The sequence below is a fragment of the Neurospora tetraspora genome, assembly GCF_033439725.1.
Source record: "Neurospora tetraspora strain CBS 560.94 chromosome Unknown B0H65scaffold_1, whole genome shotgun sequence".
In the NCBI taxonomy this organism is placed as follows: domain Eukaryota; kingdom Fungi; phylum Ascomycota; class Sordariomycetes; order Sordariales; family Sordariaceae; genus Neurospora; species Neurospora tetraspora.
This window is the reverse complement of record NW_026944383.1, coordinates 6,720,293-6,743,733: the sequence shown is the minus strand read 5'-3', so window position 1 is coordinate 6,743,733 and position 23,441 is coordinate 6,720,293. Positions and strand designations below refer to the sequence as shown.

Sequence of the window (23,441 nt, the reverse complement as noted above, 5' to 3'; positions counted from 1 at the left end):
ACTCCTCGCCATCCATTGCAAACCCGGTTAAGCCAAAACAACCACCATGACAAGTTTCAAAACCCAACCCTTAACTAACACGCTCGCCTGCTCCTGATAGATATATGACAACGAACAAATACAAGAGACTGATGCTCTCCCCCTTTCTGCTCACTTGGTGCCCTGAAATTGCTGCATAAACTGAATGGCCTGTTCCATAGGATATCCGATAAAGACCGGCCCATTGAAGTTGAAGACCACGGGGGCCTGTTGCTGACCTGCTGGCTCAGCCTTCGGCATAGGCATATCTGCCAAGTTGATAAATGTCGGTTGTGGTGTAGGCATAGGTTGTGGTATGTGATGCTCCTTGACCGGTTTGGACTGCTCGACCTTGCGATCCGTCTCCCTGTGCGCTGTCTCTCCCGGCACTGCTTCCTGCTTGGGCGGTTGCTCAACCTTTGTGCTAGATGAAGCAAATGCAGCCATCTTGGTATGATCAAAGGGACACTTCCCAGCCCCTGGACCCTTCTTGTGAGGAATCCCATCTTGAGCCGGCGGTATCGAAGGAACCGCAGGCCGAACCGGACTTGGACTTCGACTCCTCTGCCTCCGGGGTTGGTCCTCCATGGCAGGCACAGGAATGCCCCATGGTCGACTGGGTGATTCCCCCAAACGCACCTCTCGCAGAGGACGATCAAAACGACCTTCACGATCTTCCTCATCTTCTACGGGCAGGAGGTTCTGATCGTCTTGGTATTCCGGTGGCGCTTGCGGGTCACTGGCGGAAACAGACTTGGCCCAGTTCGCTACTCGTTCATTGGAGGTTCCATCCACTTGCTCAGGGTCTTGATATTGATCTCCCGTCGCTGGCGAAGGCAGCATAGGCTTGTGCAGATGGCTCAGGTCCTCGATCATGTTGGCCAGATTCCCATACTTGGCATCGAGCTTCCTTACTTGCTCTTCATTCTTCTGATAGCGCCTGACGCAAACCTCATGACTGCGCGGAATCTCGTGCTTGTGCGTCTCCACGTAGCGAGCAATCTCTTCAGGAGAGTGCTTGTCAAGAAATCGAATCGGACACTTGGAGGCAGCAGTGTGGGCGGGCATCGACGTCGAGTCCTCGTACATGGCAGCGCAGATGGGGTCAGAGGATTTGTGCGGAGTGGGGTCCATGGCGGCGGTGCCGTTGTTCAAAGCAGCAGCAGCAGCAGCATCTTGGTCTTGGGCGCCATCGCCAGTCACACTGCCAATACCAAGGTTGGGCGATGCTTGGTCTTGGACAGCGGGAGGCGTGGCAGCAGCAGAAAAGGGACACGCAAGGAGGCCCTTCTTCTTCCCCTCAACAGTAAAGTCCTTTTCGAGCACGGTCGACATGGTAGTCATGGTGTCGGCGGCGGTAACGGGAGAGGTGGAAGCCTCCTTGCTAGAGTCACTGTGTTTGCTGGCCCTTCCCATGGCAGCGGCCATGAGCTGAGCAGCCTTTCTCCCCTCTCTGATTTGCAAGGCGATCTCGTGCTGGGAGTTTCCAGGTTGGATGCGCCGAGGCAAGGGCACGACGGATGAGTTGGTCGCGACAGGATAATAGTGCTGCACGTCCGGTGGAAGCTGGAGCTTTGCGAGCGTTTCGGCTACCTCGGGGACTGCAGGCGCATATTTATCGGCTAGACACTGGTACTAAATTGCGGGCAACTGTGTTAGCCAAATGTGATCGCCATCGAAAAGTGAGATGGGATATGACAAGCGCAATTGGGTGTAAATTGGATCAGACATTAGAAGTTGTCTCCACGTGCTGTTGATAGGCAGCTGGCAGATCTAGAGCTAAAAATCATCATAAAAAGGGGGTTGGAATGGGAATAGGAAATGGAGGTGTTTTACCTTACCTGCTCGTGCGCAAAGCGAAGCTTGTGCTCAAGGATGGTCTTGCGGTCGATCAGTGATTGGACTTCATCTGCCAGGGCAATGAAGGACTCGGTTAGAGTCTGGGTTAGTTGTAGGTAATTCATCCCACGGCATTTGTTGCGACGAAGCGGGGAGGAGCTTCGTCGGTATTAAGTAAGAAGAATGGACGAGAATGGACCGCTTGCTTTGTTGCGCCGCGTGACAGGTTCGGAAAAGCAAGCTCGTTCGTTCCGCCTTTTCCAGTCTTCCAATGAATGTGAAATGCACGGGAATGGGAAGAGAAGAAAGGCTTTTCCGCAGCTGTTCGGCCGCGGTTTTAGTCATCCCACAGGATCCACTTTTTGGAGCACTGCACCGCCCAAAAGCAGAGCCCCGCCATCCCATGTTTGCCCGACGCCGGCGTCCCACGTTGACGATGGACCCACCCAGACTCCTTCTCATGCGGGGCAGTTGGGGAGGGCACTTGGCACTGTCAGGAACACCGACAACAAGGGGAACAGTGTCAGGGTGATGTGGGTATGCAGTGCAAATGTGTGTAGATTGATGATCCAAGCTAAGAACTGGCCAGGAATCTGGCTCAAGGATGCAAAGTATCCTCCCAGTGCTTGATCCACTGGGTATCGCCTTCCCCGAGTCTGGCTTGTGCCAAGCCTAGTCTGGCTTGGCCTGCCTGGCAGGTGCATGCCTGGCCCAGTGCCCTGACAAACAGGGGGACCAAACACTAACATCACAACATCGCCCGTGAGGTCATCATGAGATCGGGCGAGAAAGGTAAGCAAACATATGGCGGCTTGATATCTGCAAATATCAGGCCAGTGTGACATTGTGTGCTTGACTATATCGTGCCTCAAGGCACTTCGGAAGGGACAAGACCTGCGGAGAGTATGGGCCGGAATTTGACACGATGGGCATGTGTTAAGGCATACATCATGGTATCAAGCCTACCACATAAGGCAACCAGTTCTTGAAAGGTTCAGTTGTTGGATGCAGAGTCTGTTGTGTTGGTTGCTCCTTCCATATTTTGTCCTCGTATTGCTTCGAAGTTGTAACCGTCAGCCTACCTCTTATATAACACCCCGCGATATTACCCATGACACTCTTCTATAAGCGTGATGCCTCCGGGATGCTGTTTCGACATCATCTTCATCTTCCAAGTTATCTTTCAACTTATAAACCTCTATCAACACCTACGTCAGGGCCAGCCATCACCAAGGTTTCCTTAAGTACTGATCAACATGATGGCTGCTAAAGCCATCCGTCCAGCTCGTTTGTTGAGTCGCACAGCACACATTGTCCCTGGTAAGCAACCCGACACGAGCAGACCATCGCAAGGGCACTCTTCATAACACACATCAACAGGCCAGCTACGCGTCACAGAGCTAACCTTCGAGGTGCCCCTGAACCACGCCAACCTCTCCGCCGGAAACCTCAAGATCTTCGGTCGCCAAGTCACCAAACATGACACTCCCATCGTGCCCCGCACCGACAGCGAGCTGGAGGAGTACCATCGCAAGCCTTACCTCGTCTACCTCGAAGGCGGTCCCGGCTTCGGCAACAAAGAGCCGCAAGACCACCAACTAACCAAGACGGCCCTGGACAGGGGCTACACGCTCCTCCTCCTCGACTACCGCGGCACCGGCCTGAGCACGCCCATCAACCAGCCGCATCTAGCCACATTGGGCGGCCCCCAGGAGCAGGCCGACTACCTCAAGCACTTCCGCGCCGACAGCATCGTCCGCGACGCCGAGGCCGTGCGCCTCTGCTTGACTGCCGGTTACCCCGAGAGTCACAAGAAGTGGTCCATCTTCGGTCAGTCCTACGGTGGCTTCGTCGCGCTGACGTACCTGTCCCAGTTCCCGCAGGGGTTGCGCGAGGTGTTTATGACGGGCGGTCTCGCTCCCGTCAAGCGCACGGCTGAGGAGGTCTACACGGCCCTGTACAAGAAGGTCATCGAGCGCAACGAAGCCTATTACCGGAAGTTCCCCGAGGACGTGGAACGCGTCCGGAAGATAGCGCAGTACCTGGACGAAAAAACTCCCGTCCTGCTGCCGGGCGGCGGCGAGTTCACCGTCGAAAGACTGCTCGGCATCGGTCTCTGCATGGGAATGAACGGCGGCCTGGATTTGATCCACAGCACCATCCTCAAGCTGGCCATGGACATCGACCAGTTCGACTTCATCACGCGCGCGGCAGGCTCCGCTTTCGAGGGGCTGGTTCCCTTCGACACCAACCCCATCTACGCCGTCCTTCACGAGTCCATCTACACCAACGGACCGGGGCTGGCGTCTAACTGGGCCGCCCACCGCGTCGGCAAGACGCTCTCCGAATCCGAGCCGGGACTCAGCTGGCTGTCCTCTGTGCCCCAAGCTCTCAACTCCCCCTCCCCAAATCAGCAACCGCTGTACTTCTCAGGCGAAATGGTCTACCCCGCCCACTTCGATTGCTACCCGGAGCTGAAGGACATGAAGGAGACGGCCGAGCTTCTGGCCAAGTACGACGACTGGCCGCGGCTCTACGACCTGGATCAGCTGGCGCGGAACGAGGTGCCCGTTTACGCGGCCAGCTATGTCGAGGACATGTATGTCGCTGCGGACTTTGCAAGGGAGACGGCCAAGGCGGTTAGGGGGACCAAGGTGTTTGAGACGAATGTGATGTACCATGGTGCGCTGAGGGCCAAGACGGAAGAGGTCTTGGGGCAGTTGTTTAAGTTGAGGGATGATACGCTGGATTAGAGTAAGGGGTATCATCTCGTTGCCGGTCTGAAGTGGTTGTTGAGGATCTTGATGGTTAAGAAGGTAAATACCGTGTTGTATGAAATCCATGAGATGTTAGCGAGGATGTGTGCTTTTGGTATCGGCGATGATGCAATCTGAAGAGATGAGGTACATGTTTACTTGATTTTTCATAACCAGCGAAAGAGAGGTTTTCTAACTTGCCGCTAGGAGGCTAATACTTCAGTTGGAAGGTTGATGTGTTTCTGCGGCTTCAGATACTCAAATTCACGTTCGGTTTGCCTTGGATGACGAAGCTATTGTGACTTTTTCGACTGATCTCATCTATAGACAGGCTCGCGGTCTCGACTACTCTGAGTGCACTCGATCGATACGTCGGAAGCTTCTCTGGGACACATGTCAAAAGGTCACAGCGTAACAACATACAGTTCACCACTGAAGCAGAATATGATATTCAGAACTCCTCATAATCATTTCGCTAACAATTCCAGAAAAACCCAGCTCCCCTTCCCCCTTTCTTCCTACATCCTGGCGAACAACAATCCTGTGATACGCGTAGCATAAGCAGGTATCGAGCAGTTTCCTCCCTGTTCCCTTCTCATGCCACATGCCCTTTCCTGTGTCCTTCGAAAGAAAAAGCAAACAGCCGGGGATAAGATGATGATGCCATATTCATGCCCCTTCATCCTTCCATTCTATCAGTCCGATATCCTCTCTCTAGAACGCCTGCCGATAAGACCGGGTGTCGATATATTTTGACGTCGATAGTAGTAAAAGCCCACCATGTCGTAAAGCGCAGGTGAAATAGGGGGAACATCATAAAACAAGACTGAACCCTCCTCTTCTTCCACCATTAGCCATGTCAGATAATGACAGTCCGGATGCTCTGTGTATGATAAGTGTGATCATATCCCTTCCACCCGCGCCGACTTGATCACACTTTTAGTTATCACCGGTTTTCACCTTGCATCATATCCCCTTTTTAGTTCCTTTCTCCAACTCTTCGTTTTGTCGGCCCCTGAAACATCGTGCCTCGTCAAATGTGCAATACTCGACAAAGGGTCGAGCAATCGGGTATATTTGCTTCGTAAAGGGTGATTATGGGAACAGGAAGGCATCAAATGATTTAGTATCGTTGCAAATCATCCAGCCTCCACAACGACCAGTCTCAAACAATGGCAGTGCATGGCACGTTTGTCGGACCGTCGTTTGTTCCGCAATTCATCGTCGAATTATGGAAAAGGTTGGTACTGCTTCCCAGCCCAATTAGCTCGCTTACTGCGAGGCGCACTGGACACGCTCGGCCTGGGGCTCGTCATCCTCCTCCATAGGGCTGTTGGAGAAGCCACGGCCGGCTCCGCTGCCCTCAACGTCCTCCAATTCCGCAGGTTCGGTCATAGCGTCCTGAGGCGGTACGTTGACAACAGCGGGGGCCGGGAGGTACTTGCGAAGAGCCTCGAAGGCCTCGGGATCCTGAGTCCAGCCCTTCTCGGGGAACTTGACGCTAAACTGGATATACATGTTGCCGTAATCGTGGTGGCGGTACGAGGGCATACCCTGGCCACGGATCATCTTGACGGCGCCTATCTCACAGTTAGCGCTTGCTCATTTATGACGTAGCGGGACAGAAGAATACTTACCGGGCGCAATAGCCTCGCCGGGTTGAATGTCAACGCTCAACCAGCGCTCATCGAGATGCTCGATGAAAATGGTTCCACCGGCAAGGGCGGTCACGAGATCAATCTCGCACTTGTAAAGGAGGTCGTCCTCCTGACGGGTGAAGCGAGGGTGGGGCTTCTGCTCGATGACGAAGACAACGTCGCCGGGGAGAATGCCAGGTGCTTGGTCACCCTCACCGCGGAACTCAACCTTGGTACCGCTCTTGACGCCACGGTCGACGTGGACGTGGAGGACCTTGCGATCGACGACGGTCTTCTTGCCGTTGCACTGCTTGCAGCGATCCTTCTCCTTAATCACCTCGCCTTCGCCATTGCAGTCAGGGCAGACAGTCTGGAAGCGCTGGATCATGGGACCCATTTGCCTCATCATGATCTTGGTACCCTGGCCGTCGCAGCCAGCACACCGCCTGACGGCACCCTCCTTGCCGCCACGACCCTCGCACTTGGGGCAGAGGATTGACCGCTGAAGGGCCAGCTTGGAGATCTTGCCGCGGTAGATATCCTCGAGCGAGACGTGGTGGACGTGGTGAATAGTCTTGGCCTTCGCGGGGGCACGCTGCTGGTTCATGCCGCCAAACATACCACCGAGACCGCCGCCGAAGCCACCGCCGCCGAAGAACTGAGCAAACAGGTCCTCGGCAGCCATGCCGCCACCGGCACCCGCACCACCCTCGAGACCAGCCTCGCCATACTGATCGTAGATGGCGCGTTTTTGCGAGTCGGAAAGGATTTCGTATGCGTGAGAGATCTCCTTGAACTTTTGTTCGGCAGCCGGGTTGTTGGCGTTCTTGTCTGTAGCGTTGGCTGTCAGCAGGCCATTCGGCTGCGCAAGTCGCAAGGATGGCGGGACATACCTGGGTGGTACTTGAGGGCACCGGTCTTGTATGCCTTCTTCAATTGCGCCTCAGTGGCATCTGGGCTGACCTATTTCCGGGCGTTAGACCCCTCCTCCTGTCAGGCTGGCGGTGTCGGTGAGCAGCGGGACTTACTCCAAGAGTCTCGTAGAGCTTTGTTTCCTTGACCATCTTGACTGTCTAGTCTAGAGATGTGTGCTGGAAAGATTCGGAATGCTCTGGACGATCAGTTCCGGGGATAATGACGGATATGGGGATGCGTCAGAGTCGATAAAAATCGCGGTCTAATAGGAGGACAGATAAGGTCAGCGGCTACGAAGTCGCGTCGAGAATGATGCAAGTCGAGTCGAGGGAAGAGAGACAATGGATGGTTGGTGCAAGTTAAGAGCGGCGGTGGACAATGGAAGGGAAAGAAATATCTTTTTGCGCATAGGTTTGGGAAAGGCCGATGGGGTCCCAAGTCGGGGTTGGTTGGCAGAGTTGGGGACTTCCAGGCCTCGCTCGCCTCGGGGGGGCGGTCCAGGGCACCGAGAAAGAAGCGCAGAACAGGAACGGACAGAAACAGGGATGGACCTACCAGACGCGGCTCGGAGCTACAGCAGCAGGAAGCTTCGAGGTGGAAATAGCTGGTAAAGTAGCCGAAGGATGGGAGTGATGGAAGGCGTGAGGCGTAGTTGTAGTAGGGAAACACACTACAGAAGACGGAAGAGTGGGTATAGCGGGATGACCGATCAACTTTCTCGAGAAAAATGCGGCAGCAGGGTTCAAATATTAACCAAGGCAAGGCAGAAAACCGGAATCTTCACTGCAATCCTGGAATATAGGCGCAGAGTGAGGGATGCGACGGGCGCCTTGTTCGTTGGGGGACCCGGAACGGCGAAGGAGGCTGAAGTGGGTGAACTGGCCCAGGAAGTTCTTCTTCAGCCCCTCCTCATGGAAATCAATCGAAAGCTCTAGAGCGTGGCTGACCCGAATTGGGGGCCGATAATGAGGTACTTGGTCCCGCTTTCTGCACGGTGGGGAACTGCACACGTTGGAGAGGGGGAAGGACAAGGTTTCCCCACACTCAAAGGAGGTACCACTTTATCACTCATTGGCAGAATCTAGCCTCAGGGGATGCAGATGGAAATCGATCGTGGCTGGTGCGCTTCAAGGTGACAGTGACAAATGCCCAACTTTCAAAACTTTCGCTTTTCACCACACGCAATGCGGAACATGGTGCATACATCTTGTGAAAGCGTAGATTTGCTTACCATCTTTCTTTTGGGTGTTTCACTTTCCTTACAAGGCTGTTCTAATACTCGTGTCATTCATGGCCTCTGATTGGGTTGTTGGGGGACGTTCACGTTGTCGTCTGAATCCGAGTTGGCGCCCGCTCGAAACCCTGCAGGCGTTCTTCCTAACAACCCCACCAACATCTTGATGTCGCCTTTTGCCCCTCGATTTTTTGACCCCCTTCGACACCATCGCGGGGCAGCTTTTGGTAGGAGCTTACCTTACATCTAGAGGATTCCAGGTGAAGCCAGCGAGAATGACGTGCGCTGCTGCTTATCGATCACCAGAAGACTTTGGGCGTCTATCCGTGGTACAAGAGGTACTTGGGACCAAAACACAAGATCCATGGATTAGAATATCTAACCCCAGCATCTCTGCCGTCGGCAACAAGCTGTATCAGGACAACAAGCTCAGCAACCAGCTTCTTACCGAGGAGCCCCAGCTCAGATGCCATTCTTTGCCCTACAGTACACTGGTTCAATGTTTGGTTGTTTGGATTTGGAACTGAATGATACCCCTCGCAAACGGCACCTTATCGCAGTGAGGTGACATCTCGGAAGTGGGGGATCTGCTACAATGGCTAGGTATACACCAATATCATGGAGATACCAAGGAGATAAGGTGTGCTAGGTCACATATTCACCAGCCTGATGCTCATCAAACGTGGAAAACGGGAACTTACCGAGTTGAAGTCAAGTGACAACACGACGGTGCTGCTTCTAGAAGTTATCTCCTTCATCACTTCTCTCTGAAGAACAGTCTATGACTTCCCCGTGGTTAGTGTCTTAGCATACCCCTTATTTAACCTCCCCAAATTCCTCCATCATGGACGACGCTGCCGGTCTAGCCATTGCCTACGAGGAAGCCCAGAAATCATATGAAGAAGGGGGAATTCCTGTATGTCTTCTTGATATCCTCTTCAACACCTACCCATCTCCCTCGAAATAGTAAAAAACCACAGAGAGAAAATCACAAGAAGCAAACCATAGCAAAATAACTCCTCCAGATTTCAACATGATCAAGCCCTATTCTCACCACAACCTACCATGAACATACATAACCTTCGTGCTAATGACCCCCCCAAATCATATCCCAAAAGATCGGAGCAGCACTCATCTCCAGCACCGGCACCGGCACCGTTCTAGGTCGCGGCCATAACCAACGCGTCCAGCTCGGTTCACCCATTCATCATGTATGTTGCATGTTCGTTGTGAACAAGCAGCTCCCGTCACTTACACTTTACACTTTACACTTCTTCACACCTGCTCCAACCATCCATCCCACATTTCAATCCATGTTTGTTTAACTTAACCCCCTTTATAAACCAGGGCGAAACCGCCACCCTTTTAAATGCTGGCCGCCTCCTCGCCTCCTCCTACTCAAACTCAACAATGTACACCACCCTTTCCCCCTGCGACATGTGTACAGGAGCTATTTTGCTGTACAAAATCCCGAGAGTGGTGATAGGAGAGAATAGCACTTTTAGGGCAGCAGGGGAAGACTATCTGCGCCAGAGAGGGGTGGAGGTGGTGGTGGTTGATGATCAGGAGTGTAGGATGTTGATGGAACGGTTTATCGGGGAGAAGCCGGAGGTTTGGTGGGAGGATATTGGGGAGGTGGGGGAGGAGAAGGAGGAAAAAAAAAAAAGGGGGGGGGGGGGGGGGAAAGGAGATGGTGATGTTTTGTGAATGAGGTCGTGTTATGCTGTGGGAATATGGGGGAATGGGGATGGGATCTGGATTGTTAAGTATGAAGCGTCTGAACTAGTAAGCGCAATGCTAGGAAATATCACGTAGAACACTGATCAACTACAATGTATTCATTTTCATTTCTTGTTCTAACTCTACTGTACCTGCTTAGTTAAGTATCCTCAACTCATCCCCAAGCACCAAAGTGAAGTAGATGTAAGTAAAGCCAGCAATAGCAAGCCAAGTACTCCTCCTCTCCTCTCCTCTTCGACAACGCTATGCAAACGAGACTGCAAGCAAAGAAAAAACCAGTCCAGTCCAGTCCAGTCCAGTTATTCCCACCATCACCTAATATACACTCCAGAGGAATTCAACCCGACTTATGCACATAAACATGTACAGTGAGGTTTCCTGAAACTCCACAACAAACACAAATCGGTATCTTTGACGCCATTTCTAAACCCATATATCGAAGTCTTTTTTCCTCTTCTTCTCTCCTCTTATGAAGGCCGACTCTCTTGCATAAAGCGGGTATGTATCCCTATCCTTCTCACAGAACTCTCTCCATATCATGACATTTCCACAACCAGCTCCATTCAATATCCCATGCCTTAATGTAAGAGATTACGAAGCGACGGGCTAGAGCTCGCACCAGTCTTGATATCCTTCGGCTTGTTATCCCTCGGCGGCGGTGGCAGACCGGATACCTGTTGGTAAGAAGAGGTGTGATGCAGAGGAGGCGGCTGGTTTTGCTGCGCAGTATGGTTGTTCCAATGCCTTAGGAAGGATAAAGGGTGATGCTGCTCTACGGAAGCAGGATGAGGAGGTGGCGGCCCGGCAACGTGGTGGGGAGGCATCGGGTGGTTCAGCATGTTATGCGGCCGTAGGTCTGTTCGTAGATCCGTGGGCGGTCGGAGGTCGGGTGGTCCACCGTGGCTATGGAGAGAGCCTCCTGATAGATAGGAGCCGCCGCTCGGTGTGGTGGGCTGGCCGCTCACCCGGCGAGGCGATGGTGGCAAGCCATCCATTCTTGCATAGGCAGATGGATGTGCCATGTGCCCGTTTTGGGGTGGAGGAGGCGGAGGTTGAGCGTGTGTCAAATTCGCAATAGAGAGTGAAGGAGAAGGCCGTAGATGGTTAGGCGGTGCCAACGAAGGCATGGTATTCAGCGGCGGTGGTGAAGGACCAGTGCCGTTCAACTGCCGTCCCGGATGCAGGGGTGGTGGATGACCTGATGGCTGACGGTGCCAGTCGTCGTAAGGTCTCGGTGGTGCCGATCCAAACAGGGACTGTGGCATAGATGGACCCCGAGGAGCGAGGTTCGGAGGAAGTGTCGACGGGGGAGCAACCTGCGGGGCGACAGGTCCTGCTACAGGAACAAGAGGATGTGAGACCGGGGGACGGATAGGCGCCGGGTGAGCCAGAGGAGGCGGGATGGGAGCTGCCTGTACACGTGGTGACCAGAAAGGACTTGGGCCAGGTTGTCTACCTGGAATATCCATCACAGCTGTTGGAGCCGTTGTAACTGGGGCTGGCGGTGCCAGCGGCGGCGCCTGAGATACCTGTACTGGACGGACGACCGGCTCAACGGCAGGAATCAAGAGCGGGGCGGGAGGAGGAGGGGGTGTTGGCTCCCTCTTAGGGTGCACATGTGGTTGACGCCCTTCCTTCTTGCACTTGTGGCATTGCACGCTCCTCTGCTCAATGAACTTCTGTGCTTCTGATCCCAGATTACCGTAGTACCCATTGACAAGCCCACGCTCCTGAGCTTCATCGATGGGGTACCACTTAGGGCTCACATCAGTCCCACAAGTCAAGCATATCTTGCTGCCTGGTTGTCGACAGCCCGAGGCTGATTCTCCATGATCCCCATTGAGCAGGTGAATCGTCGAGATTCGTCTTGTCTGATGGCTTGTTGATGTCGCAGACGACGATGTGGGCCGAGTGGTTGGGGTGATCTGGATGGCCTTCCTTGCGCAACCCGTAAGAGTCAAGTCGGCCTGCTTGTAGGTTTGAACATAGAGCTGTAGTGCGGTCATGCCACTCTCGTCAACCTTCTCGTGCATTGGGTGAAATGCGCCCTTCTGAGGTGCGTGTTCCTTACACCAGATCGCAGCCGACATTGTACCGCTTTCGCTCCCGAGAGTGACGATGTTATGCTGATCCCGGCGAGAACCCTTCACCGGTGTGATGTCGAAACCGAGGACATAACCGGCCTTGTGGGCACACTCGACGTGGACTGGCGACTTGCAATGATAGCAGCTGACACAAGCTCCGCCATCCTTCTTGCAAGCTCTGCAAATCTCCGAGTACTTGGCACGGTTGATCAATGGGATGCCCTCAATAGGGGCAAGCGCTTTGGCATTGCCAAACTTGACCTCCGGAGTCCAAACCGCGCAAGTGACATGCACCCAATTGTTGTCTGCAGTCCGCTTCAGGGGTTCGCGCGGGTCGGCAGGTCGGTTCATCTCCTCTTGCTTCTTCCGATAGTATTCGGCAGCCTTGATAGCATTTTCCCGCTCTTGGCGCTCACGCTCACGCTCCTTTTCGGTCTTCTTTTTGTGGGAATTCTTGGGTGGCCCTACAAAATCATGCTCCGTCTTTTCAACCGGGCAAAGGACGCACTTGTAGCTCTACAACAGTGTTAGTAGACGACCATACCTCACAAGAGATTCGGTACTTACCAATGATACCTGTGGGCTCTTGTCGTTCAGGCACATATCGCACGTCCATTTCCCGGGAGCCCGATGCTCAAGGACACCATAGCAGTTCCGATGAACTGTCATCCGGCACTCCTTACATGAAAGGTGTTGATCGCCCATAGGTTCCATCTGACGACAGATTGCGCAGGGTAATGTTCGCGGTTTGGGGATTTCGGGGACTGGCGGAGGTGGAGGCGGAGCGGGCTTCTCGATAATGACCGGCTTCTCAACAACCTTGTCCTTCTTCTTCGTGACAACTGGCGTGGGAGTGGATGCCACACTGCCCGGCTCTGAGGCTGCTGGCTCGAGCTCCTTCTCTTTCTCCTTCTCCTTTTCTTTTTCCCTCTCTTTCTCCTTCTCCTTTTCCTTTTCCACCTTCTCCTTTTCCTTATCCTTGTCCTTGTCCTTGTCCTTTTCGCGAGCGGAGCTCTTGAGCTTCTTCCGCGGCGGCTCTTGACCGGCCGCTGGTGGCTCGTGGACAAGCGTAGGGACAGGTGTAGGTTCGGGGGTGCGGATCTTGGTGTTAGCAATCATCTCATCGGCCGCGAGCAGCTCCTTGTAGAGGTCCTCGTCGACCTTGCGCTTCCAGTTACGGCCTGCGGTCTGAGCAACCTTCTTTGCAACTTCGTCCACGTCTTCCCATTGGATAGCGTATCGGCGCCAGAGCTCGGCGCATCGACGACAGAGAGCAGGAATGAACTCTCCCTTTTTGTCCTGTTTGGTACTACGGCCACTAGTCTCGCCGATGGGTTGTGAGATGGTGGGCGCGCGACGCCATTGCCGCGACGCCTTGGTGCCGCAAAACTTGCACATAAAAGCCTTCTTTTGAGCTTTGGCCTTGCCTGCATCAAAGGCCGAATCGTCATGGTCGTCGGCAACGTCGTCGGCCTGCTTGGTGGCAGCAGCCTCGGCCTTCTTTGCGTCCCTTTTCCCCTTTCTCGCAGCGAAATTGCCCCAGATCTGCTTACCTCGCTCCGTTTTCTTCCAGGTATAGTAGAATCGGGTTACTGTTGCCGGGCTAAGGGTTTTGACGTGTTTCATAACGAGGTGCAATTCGGAGCCGTATTTTCCAACACCCTCCTCGAACTTTTTCAGTTCGGCGGGAGTAAGCTCGGGCTCCTTGAACTCCTCCTTGGGGACCTTCGGCAGCTGCTGCAGGGCCTTCTTAGGGTCGAAATCATTCTTGAAGAGGAGGTCTCTTGCGACATCCTGCAAGTTTGTCGATCGTGGAGGAAGACCCAGCTCTACCGCCATGCCTCTGGCTTTGTCCATGAACTCATCCATAGCCTCGTTGGACATCTGCTTGCCACACCTTTCAGGGGGCTTGTAGAGTGGTGTGACGGTATCATCGCCGCCTCTCTCGACATAGCCGGCAGGCTCGTCCTGTATCCACTGAGGACGTGTCTCGCGCTTTTTGCGTTCGGCTTCCAGGAGAGCCTGTTGCTCCTTGTTGAGCTTCCCGTCCTTTCTGCCGGTCTTCTTGATCTCGAGAGGCTTCACATACTGCACCGGGCGGCCATACCACGGGACCACAACGGCCTGGTGACGCGGTCCTAACCGGGTGCTAGCACGGGGGAAAATGCGATCATCGTAGTCCAGGGCATCCTCGACCTTGCAGTGCATTCCCAGGTAACGATATGGCCATAGGCTGCACTGGTATATCTGCTCTGCCGTGGCCTCCTGGTGCAAGTCCTCGGTGGCCGGACTGGTGCGACTAGTCATGCCAGTCTGGACGCCGGGCGGGTCCTCCTCGTCGTCTTCGAGAAACTCGTCGTCATCGTCAAATCGGGTGCCATTGGGATCGAGGACGTTGGGGGTGTTGCGCGCCTCCAGCTTGCGCTCCTGAGCACGGCTGCATGCAGCGCAGGACCAGGCAAAGCCACGCGACGGTTTCTTGAGCAGCGGCGGCCTTACACAGTTCATGTGGTACGTGTTTTGACACACGGCACAATCCACCGAATCATTGCTGTTGCGGGTGTCAGCGCATCCATCGCTTACTGGCTGGAATGGGAGTGGTGATTGACGAAGACAAGGGGGGATGATGCGAATGATGGGGGAGCAAGGGACAAGGGGGGGCAACTGAAATGGGGGACCGCGACATGCTGCATCGTCCTGTTCCTGGGACGGGCCCCCACGCTTATTGGCCAAGCCCAGAGCCACAAGTGGAAGCCAAGCCGCGCCGAATCAAAGTACACCGTCCATCTGGCTGGACAGTGCACTGACCACCAAACCACCGACCCGGCCGACAGAACAGCCAGCCAGCCAGCAAGCCCACTTGGTAATAATAGGCCCGGCCAGGGGGGGTGTCGCAGTTAGTGTGTTCCCGTTCCGGTACCGCGGGTGGAATCGAAAAGCAAGTGATGAAGTGAGGTGAAGTGTGAAAAAAAGGGAAATTGAAATCCGAACCAAATCTGATAACTTACCTGGCGCAGTAGCCGACGCACCGCTTGCAAGTCTTGACCGCACTGGTCAGTTCCTTGCCTCGGCCTTGCTCCACCAAAATGTACTTCCACCTCTCGTCCAGCACCTTCTTGACATGCTCGGGCACGTTGATGATCTGCTTGGTCGGAATCACCTCGTAATTCTTCTGGATGTATCGGTCGTACAGCTTCTCGAACCAGAAACAGTCGCGCGCCCTCTTATACGCCGCCAGGTCTGGGATTTCCGTCTTGTGCCGAATCTGACACTTGCCGCGCAGGGCCGTCAAAGGACTAATGTCCGAGTGCATCGTGGCGAAAACCATCCGCGTATCTTGCACTCTCCGACCAATGTCTTTTGGCCTGTAGTACCAGTTCACGCGCAACGCGTCCACTGGCTTTGCCGGGTCGTTTTTGGTGTGCAAAAACTCCATGATGCGGCCCAGGTAGTAAGGCTCCCCAGGCGGCTCACAGACCAGGTAAACGTGATCTGCAACCCATGTCAGTACACACCAAAAAAGAGACGAGAACCGGAGCCATCATTTCCCCATAGGGAATCAGGCGCCAGCCCCCAGGAATCAACAACTGAACTTACCGTTCACTTCAAGAACAGTGCCGTCATCAGCCACCATCTTGCCGTCCTTGGGCATCGCCTTGGTGTTTTCAAACGTGAGGAGATTGGTCTCGCCATAGCCATTAACCATGCCCAGGTCGCTCGCGGGCCCATTTGTCGGTGTCTTGCTGTTGCCGTTGTTGTCGTGCGAATTGGTCTTGACCCGCTTGTTGTGCGATGCCGAAGAGTTTGCTGCACTGGTCGGGGTCTGGCTGCTGGAAGCATTTGCTGCAGGATCTGCTTTTCGCTTTTTGGACTTTGTGGGGCCATTGGTAGTAGCCCCGTTTGCGGCCGGTGAGGTTGAAGGTTGGCGAGACTGCTGATCTTTTGAAGAGTGGCCTTTGCGAACATCGTCGATTGTGGGAAGCGGCTTCCGTGAGGCCGACGTCGAGGTGGCAGTGACGGTGGTTGATGCTGATGTCCCGTTTACCGCAGTACGTGGGGCTGGCTGAGATGCACCATTTGTCGGCGATGATGACGATGGTGTTGCCGCTTGCGTTGTTGCTGATGATGCTGACGCTTGAGCTTGCTTGGAGGATCCCTTCTTGGCCTCACCTCCTTCTCGACGATCCGGATACAATTCAAAAATGTCCATATCAAGGTCCCGATCCTCTGCGTAGTTGATGCGAGAATTGCCTGTGCGATTTCGTGAACGCGTTCCATAGGGATTGGCCGCCGTACTGCCATCTTTGGCGGCGGCGGCGGCTTGCGTGCTTGTAGATGTTGATTTGCCCATGGGGGCGTCGGTGGAGGGTTCAGAATTAGTTGGGGGAAGAGGTGAGGGATCCGACATCCGTGGGAGGACGTTAGATATAGCAGCAGATGAAGTACTGGAGGAGGTTGATGCGGGAGTGGTGGCTGACTGCTTGGTCGAGTTTGCATTTGCACTTGCGGTTGCCGCGCCCTCCTTCTCCTTGGCGGATAAGGTGCGACTCGCCGAGTTTGTCTGCTCCTCAGAGGGAATCACATGTTGGTTTTTTTGAGCCATGGTGCTGAAACAGTAGAAATGTCCCGCAACCTGGAACTTGGAACCTTAAAAGAGGCCAAGTGAATGGGCGACGAGTGAAGGCCAATGCCTAGTGGCACTCTTGAAAACCTGTGTGAATCAGATCTCAAAGTGAAGGTGGCCGAAAGGACTCGTGGACAGAGACGGCCACTTGACGAGAATTATGAGATGCTGGAAATGTGAGATGAAGGGGCCGGCAGATGGGCCATAAGTTGAGACGGAAGCGTGCCGGCGCCCCGTGCAGACGACCAATGCCTTTGGGATCAAGTAAGAAATCTTCCAACACCCGAACCTGAGGTGAAGCTGAGTCGGACCTGAATCCCAGGTTGACCTAGATGCTGATATGCCGGGGGAGTGAATGGGCAAGGCGAATATGCGAGATGCCGTTTGGAGCAGCAGCCGTGGGACGACCGTGACATACACGGGACTAAGGAGTTCGAGGTAGGGTCAAGTCGCAGAGGCGGCCCGTCGTCTTGGTGGTAAAGGTGTAGTATGCTGGTATGTAATGGGGAAATGCTGTCAAAGTTGCGGCGGCCGGTAAAAATCTCGTCTGGGCTGGGGAAGGTGTGGGCAACCTTAAACACGGTCCAGATCGAGCAAGTCGGAGTGCATGTGGGAGGGACAAAACCAGCGTTGTTGGCGAAAAGGGAAGAAAAGGGAAGGGAGAGAGAGAGATATGTGTGGGCAAAAGTAATAATGGAGAAAGCGACTGGAGCGAGAAACGTCAAGTGGAAATGGGCAAGGATTCATCAGAAGAGGAAAGGTACCTTTTTTGGGCAAGGTCTTGTAGGGTGGCCCGTAATAACGGTCCTAACGGGGACGGGTACCTAGTCGTTGTCTCTTGTACACAACACTATTCGGCTGGATGGGTATGGGTATGACCCATTACCTCTAGGTAGGTACACGACTTGCAATCCATCACACATCATCCTCAATTTTTCTTCCCATTGTGAGTGCCTTCCTAAGTCTATGTATGGGGGTTATTGTCGGTGATGATTGAGGTCGGGTGCCGAGCGGACAGCTCTTCTCTCGATATCTCGACGGGATGCTACCTAGGCAGACATTGCCTGCTGTCTGACACTGCACTCTTGTAATGACGGTCACGTTTGCCGAGCGCTGGTAAATCCCCCATGATATGCCCGAGCCTCGAGTTGCAGTTCTGGGGGAAAACTTGAACTTTCATTGAAGTGAGCAAGAAAAGAAACTGCGACGACCGGGTGGGCTTTCCATCAACCTTCCAGCACCAGAGCCCGCATTCGCAGGGCACCAGAACGCAGCTACCTCCTAGCCTGCCCACACAACACACATTCGGGTGGGTGGGTCCGGATATCGCTAGTGCCTGGAGGTACAGACCAGGTTTCTGCAGGGGTCTGCTTCTCCCGCGTTCAGTTAGTGTTTGGTTATAGATGTGTTAGCTTTTGCTACGTTTTGTCATACAAAATCTTAACATGCGCCGGCCATGCAGCCACCATCGTGAGACTTGGCTGATACCTCATGATCCCTCCCGTCTACCTCGCGGCGAGCCCCCGAAAACCCAGCGAGGAGTAAAACCTCTTCAACCTCACGCCGTTCTCCATTCTCCGTTCCTTTCCACTTCTCCCACCTTCAATCTCTGGCCAAGCAAGCCCTGCCGCAAATCCATCCATCCATCCAACTGGCACTTGCTCCGGCCGCTCCACCTTCAACTCGAGACGCCGACTCGTCCGACGGCCACCTTTGTTGACTTTATTACGTCTTTTGGTGTTTGCAATGAACCTAAGCTTTGAGCCTTTGCATATTCCTTCATCATGGTGGTCGGTACGCGCCGCGCCCACTCGCAGTGAGATGGCGTAAAGTCGCCACGCAGAAGAGGCTCGATTCTCGATTTTGCGGTTCGCTCGCTGGCCTGCTCTTCCACTTCCTTTGATTGCCGGCGTGCGGCCCTAAACTGTGCGCGTCCGCCTCGCCAGTTCCAGTTCCGTTCGAGTCAAGGTTGGACCAGAAGCTGAACTGTGCTGACACGCAAAGGCCTGGTCTGCCCCGGCTCTCGACACTTTTGTCTAGTTCTCAGTCCATATGCTGGCTCAAAGCTGGCTGGGTGGTCATGATGCGTGCCGTGTGCCTGGCACGCCTGGGAAACGGCGGTTCTAGATACATGGCCAATGTACCCGACAATACTGCGTGCCATTGGATGCTCTGCCTCACACTTGTATCTCCCCGCCCAGTCACCAATCGAGCCAGCCGAGCCGGTCTGGACAGGTACAGGTCAACATGTCTCCGACTCTTTGGACCCAATTCGACATCAAGGGTCTGCTCAGCGTTTGGTAACTGCGAGGACGCAATCCAACGTCCTACCATCCCAGCATCACACTTTCCGTTGTGTGTTTGCACTTCTTGGCCTCATCAGGGCAATAGGCTCGAAATCTAGGCTGGCGTATGGATGAAGAAGCTTTTAATGATGCGTCCTCCCGCTCAGGGGACGCTCACGTCTATTCATCTCTCGTCAGGTTCTTTGTTCTGTAATCTTTTTGTGGGCTAGGTCGGGGATTCCAGGTGTGGGTCATGATGGCTTCCTCCGCAAATCCCACGCTGACCCCATCATTCGCCCTCCCGGCCTCCCCTTTCCTCAACCGCAACGCTGCAACACCTCTGGCACGGCCAGCTGTCTTGTCGATTTCCAAGGCTGCCATGAAAGAAATGCCCGACGGGAAAACATTACTTGCCGAGATATACGCAACACATATCACAGCGACCAAGCCACTGGGTGAGAGAGTTGGCCTGGTCTGGCTTGCCAGGTCACTGTAAGCAACTTGATCACACAAACATCTCTCCGTTGTCGAGTTGAGTTATATCATTCCGTTCGTCTTCAACGACCAAAATCAGTGGGCGATGAAGCGTCACAAATCAGAAGCGTCAAGGAAACGGTCGGTACAGGGATTGGCTCTTTCTAATACAGTGGGATTCCTTACGCGATACAACCGATTAGTTATATCTGCCCTTTATACAGGAGCGCCCTTGACGGAGCACGCGTATAAGAGGTTGACTCGCTCGTCAAGCTCAACTCTTCCTCTCTCTTATCCTTAGCATTATTTATATCTACGTGGCGTTTCCATGTATCAATGACGCCCGTTCTAGGAAGGACCGAATACTATTGAGATTCTGTCAAGTGTTCCTTCCTAAGGAAGAACCGAACATAGGTGAGATGCTGTCAAGTGTTCCTTCCTTTAGGAAGAATAGAAAACTCTGCTGTTGCGGCTGCTGCTGTTTAATGTTTTACCCTCCGTGTTGGTTCTCTCTGCTTTTGTTCCTTTTCTCTCGGTAGTTGTCCTCATATATAGATTGGAACTATGGCGATATCCGATGATTAAGAGTAATCGTGGTTTGACCATGATAGCGACGACTCGCAAGCGCTACCCGAGACATTATTTGAAGTAAATTTAATAAATAGAGTATATACTGCTTATTCTCTATTCGCCGGCGAATGCCCCCTCTAAGTCCGGGAGTATCTCCCATTAATCTACTTACTGTAGGAGATTGTATTCTAATTGGAGATGTATTGGGCCCCCAACCTTAGAACTATATTAAAAACGTTACATCCGCTGACTTTAGAGTTGCTGAAATCCTTACCCGAGTTTAGCTATACCGATGACTATGCTTTTGTGGTCTACTTATTGATTATGGAAAAGCCGGAGCAAGTTGAAGAGCAAATACAGGTGGAGAAGTTGTCTAATCTCCAAGGTCAGACTGCAGCAATAGGTTCGGTAAGTCCAGAGAACACTCGCTTCCAGATCACCTGCAAATACGTTCTGACCTATAGATTAACTTACTATACTCCAAGTCGCTGATAATAACAATAAAACTATAGAGAGCCTAGAACTACCTTTGATATCTATTGGTACTGGGACTAATAGATATTACGGTGTATATTAAAGGTTTGAAGATTACGATAACAACTAAGCTTTGTCATTAAAGTCGATAATTGCGTATACTAACGGTTATTGAATTTTAAATAAAAAGGTTTTGGTTTCAACTCCATGTCTAATAGATATATTTTTAATCTTGCTAGCTCGAGCTCTATTTTTGATCTTGGAAACCTCTCAGATGTATAGGTTTTATGCGAACTATAATACAAGTATGATTAATATAAGGTTAGCGAATGCTCAATGGGGCACATCACTATCATATCAAGGATTATGTACCTACGATGCTTGAGGTAAGGGTATCCATCGTATGGAATGGTTATATCAAGGCTTATTAGAGGAGGAAATGGAAGAAGCTAAACGTTTGGCAAAGTAGGAATACTGGCGTCAAAGGTGGGTTGAGAAGAAGGATGAGATCAATGAGAAGAGGCGTGAAAAGTACGCCGAGAAGAAGGATGAGATCAACAAAAAGAGACGTGAAAAGTACGCCGAGAAGAAGGATCGTGAAGAGTACGCCGAGAAGAAGGATCGTGAAGAGTACGCCGAGAAGAAGGATGAGGTCAACAAGAAGGCGCTTGAAAGGTACACCAAGAAGAAGGATGAGATCAACAAGAAGAGGCGTGAAAGGCGCGCCGAGAAGAAGGAGAAGGATGAGAAGAGGCCGAGGATGGAGTAAGTCTGGATTGGTCGCCTCTCCGACAACCCACCAACCGTCACGAGCCCACCAGTCAAATATCGCACAATCAATCTTCATTGAAACGCCTGGAGTTTTCGTCAATTATTTGACCTTGATAAAGATAAAAACCTTCATCTTCTCAATCTGCACCACGCCACGCCTGACAAGAGACATTCCAGTCAATGACGACCTTTGCCTATCGTCGTCATATGCAACCTCTGCAGCTCATTACTTCAGCTTCCATGTTATCTAACCGAAAGAGCACCCCATGAGCAGCAGAAGATGGCACTAGCGACCTGTTTTTTGGTCGGACATTTGCCTCAACTCTCAAGTCACCCCTCGGTTTTCGTCCTGACTGCTGCCATCTTCTCGAACTCATCATATCCGCCCGACGGCAGCTGACGTCAGTCTCTGTAAACCACCAACCTTGAACGACTGGGGCTGGCAAGTTGGCTGTTTGATGGTATTATACCAAGTGCCACCTAGATATCGCAACGGATGAGTTCACAGACATTCTGTATCCCTTCTGTTCCCCCCGAATCAAGGATTCCTTTAGGGCGTATGCGGCTGTGGCCGTAGACTCTGATGTCTTTCAGCAGTTGGGCGCCGCTTCTTGGCGGATGCGATATCAAAATCTGGCAGAGGTCACTTCCCCAATGCCGAACAACTTTATCTCATGCCAGGGCATCACGGCAGCTCACTATCGAAGCTTTCTCACCAAAACATGCTGACCAGCAAAGTCATATACGCTCCCATTTCAACCTCCAAAACCGTCAGTTTTACTACCAATCGCAATCGTACCATGATGAAGCCTCGAGGGAAAGCGAAACTTTGCCTCAGCACAGAGACCCACCAAGCATCCATGCCAAGCAAAGACCCCATCACAGCCGGAGGTTTGACGAGCTCCTCCGTTTGGAACTTGACCTGAGATGTGCGCTCCGTTGCCCGCGCGCAATAGGAGGTTTTGCTAGGGGGGCCTGTTTGCCAAATATATCACGAGAACATCAACAGCCTCCTGAACACTCTCAATGGGCTCGCATGAAATCTCACTTCAATTGAGATTGAAGATCATCCCCTGGATGCGATGAACTGCCCAACCCACTGGATCTGAAAGGCTTGCGATGGCTAATAAGATATGTTTCTGACAGACACTAACACTGTTGATTTCCGACTTTACACACCAGCCCTAGTTTCAACGTGGCATTCGCGGTTCATCCAGAGAGGGCATCGCCAAAAATTGAGGTGTTTCAGAAGGGCGTCAACTGTGGTGATGGCGTCCGGGGTACGGCATCACTCCTAACAACCAGGACAACTATGATAGGGGCTTTCCCTCCGGCAGCATCTCCAGGTTTGTTCATCGACTTCTATGTAACTCGGTCAAACGACAAATTCTCGAGTCGTCGAGTTGAATCACATCATTCTTGTCGTCCTCAACCATCGCAACAGGAAGACTGCAGTGAGCGATGAAGCTTCACAAATCAGAAGCGTCAAGGAAACGGTCGGTACAGGGATTGGCTCTAGTTCCATGTGGGGGCTGGACTGAGGAGAGCGTGTCCTTCAGGGTTTAACTAGCGTGAACCGAATTGGACACTACGGATCTATAATGCCGTGCCGATTGGTCCACTGGTTGAACCCTTTGGACAACCGACAAACTGCCATGAGGTTGTGAACGACAGACGCTGCGACGACGACGATGAGGTTGGTAAACTGTAACTGAGATATTGGGGTCTCAAAAGCGAACCCCGACATTGAACCATCCATAAGAAGGTGGAATCGGGCTGTTGACCAAACCCACAAGGCATTGACGGAACCGATTCTGGTACGACGTTGTTAGCAGATATTTCAGGTGAAGTCGGTGAACTTCCCGCTACAATCGACAGCTTCCGTCTCTTCCATTCCCACATGACCTTTCTTTCTCAGTATGCGAAGCTACGGGAGTTTTGCGCCCACTCCGTCAGTCGCTCGCGGCTTCGATGAAGGAACGTTTGCCCCGAGCCGAGCGAGCCCCAGTTCGGTTCAGTT

At 52.9% G+C, this 23,441-nt stretch overlaps 6 protein-coding genes across 6 annotated transcripts; 3 read left to right on the top strand and 3 right to left on the bottom strand.

The window, feature by feature from the left end:
- Nucleotides 1-150: 150 nt before the first annotated feature.
- On the bottom strand, nt 151-3,338 carry B0H65DRAFT_505678 (uncharacterized protein; the record flags this gene model as incomplete). The annotated part of the gene is made up of 4 exons (XM_062828007.1): nt 151-1,653; nt 1,860-1,958; nt 2,940-2,941; nt 3,263-3,338. 4 exons carry the CDS (start codon nt 3,336-3,338, stop codon nt 151-153), a joined length of 1,680 nt encoding a protein of 559 aa, XP_062687209.1.
- Nucleotides 3,339-3,520: 182 nt separating this feature from the next.
- On the top strand, nt 3,521-4,958 carry B0H65DRAFT_59785 (uncharacterized protein). Its single transcript, XM_062831151.1, has 3 exons — nt 3,521-3,663; nt 3,732-4,673; nt 4,941-4,958. The coding sequence occupies exon 2, from the start codon at nt 3,759-3,761 to the stop codon at nt 4,608-4,610; it is 852 nt and encodes a 283-aa protein (XP_062687208.1). The 5' UTR covers nt 3,521-3,663; nt 3,732-3,758; the 3' UTR covers nt 4,611-4,673; nt 4,941-4,958.
- A 594-nt stretch (nt 4,959-5,552) lies between these two features.
- B0H65DRAFT_59652 (uncharacterized protein) lies at nt 5,553-7,793 on the bottom strand. The gene is made up of 5 exons (XM_062831150.1): nt 7,721-7,793; nt 7,279-7,361; nt 7,144-7,213; nt 6,251-7,081; nt 5,553-6,193 (listed from the first exon to the last, which is right to left on the bottom strand). The coding sequence occupies exons 2-5, from the start codon at nt 7,312-7,314 to the stop codon at nt 5,886-5,888; spliced, it is 1,245 nt and encodes a 414-aa protein (XP_062687207.1). The 5' UTR covers nt 7,315-7,361; nt 7,721-7,793; the 3' UTR covers nt 5,553-5,885.
- Nucleotides 7,794-9,243: 1,450 nt separating this feature from the next.
- B0H65DRAFT_505675 (cytosine deaminase) lies at nt 9,244-10,320 on the top strand (the record flags this gene model as incomplete). The annotated part of the gene is made up of 4 exons (XM_062828006.1): nt 9,244-9,315; nt 9,518-9,610; nt 9,747-10,034; nt 10,279-10,320. The coding sequence occupies 4 exons, from the start codon at nt 9,244-9,246 to the stop codon at nt 10,318-10,320; spliced, it is 495 nt and encodes a 164-aa protein (XP_062687206.1).
- Nucleotides 10,227-17,081, bottom strand: B0H65DRAFT_59561 (uncharacterized protein). Its single transcript, XM_062831149.1, has 4 exons — nt 15,821-17,081; nt 15,232-15,715; nt 12,791-14,774; nt 10,227-12,739 (listed from the first exon to the last, which is right to left on the bottom strand). Exons 1-4 carry the CDS (start codon nt 16,824-16,826, stop codon nt 10,718-10,720), a joined length of 5,496 nt encoding a protein of 1,831 aa, XP_062687205.1. The 5' UTR covers nt 16,827-17,081; the 3' UTR covers nt 10,227-10,717.
- Nucleotides 17,082-19,388: 2,307 nt separating this feature from the next.
- On the top strand, nt 19,389-21,419 carry B0H65DRAFT_439028 (uncharacterized protein; the record flags this gene model as incomplete). Its single annotated transcript, XM_062825394.1, has 4 exons — nt 19,389-19,587; nt 20,433-20,584; nt 21,013-21,036; nt 21,120-21,419. The coding sequence occupies 4 exons, from the start codon at nt 19,389-19,391 to the stop codon at nt 21,417-21,419; spliced, it is 675 nt and encodes a 224-aa protein (XP_062687204.1).
- Nucleotides 21,420-23,441: the final 2,022 nt, after the last annotated feature.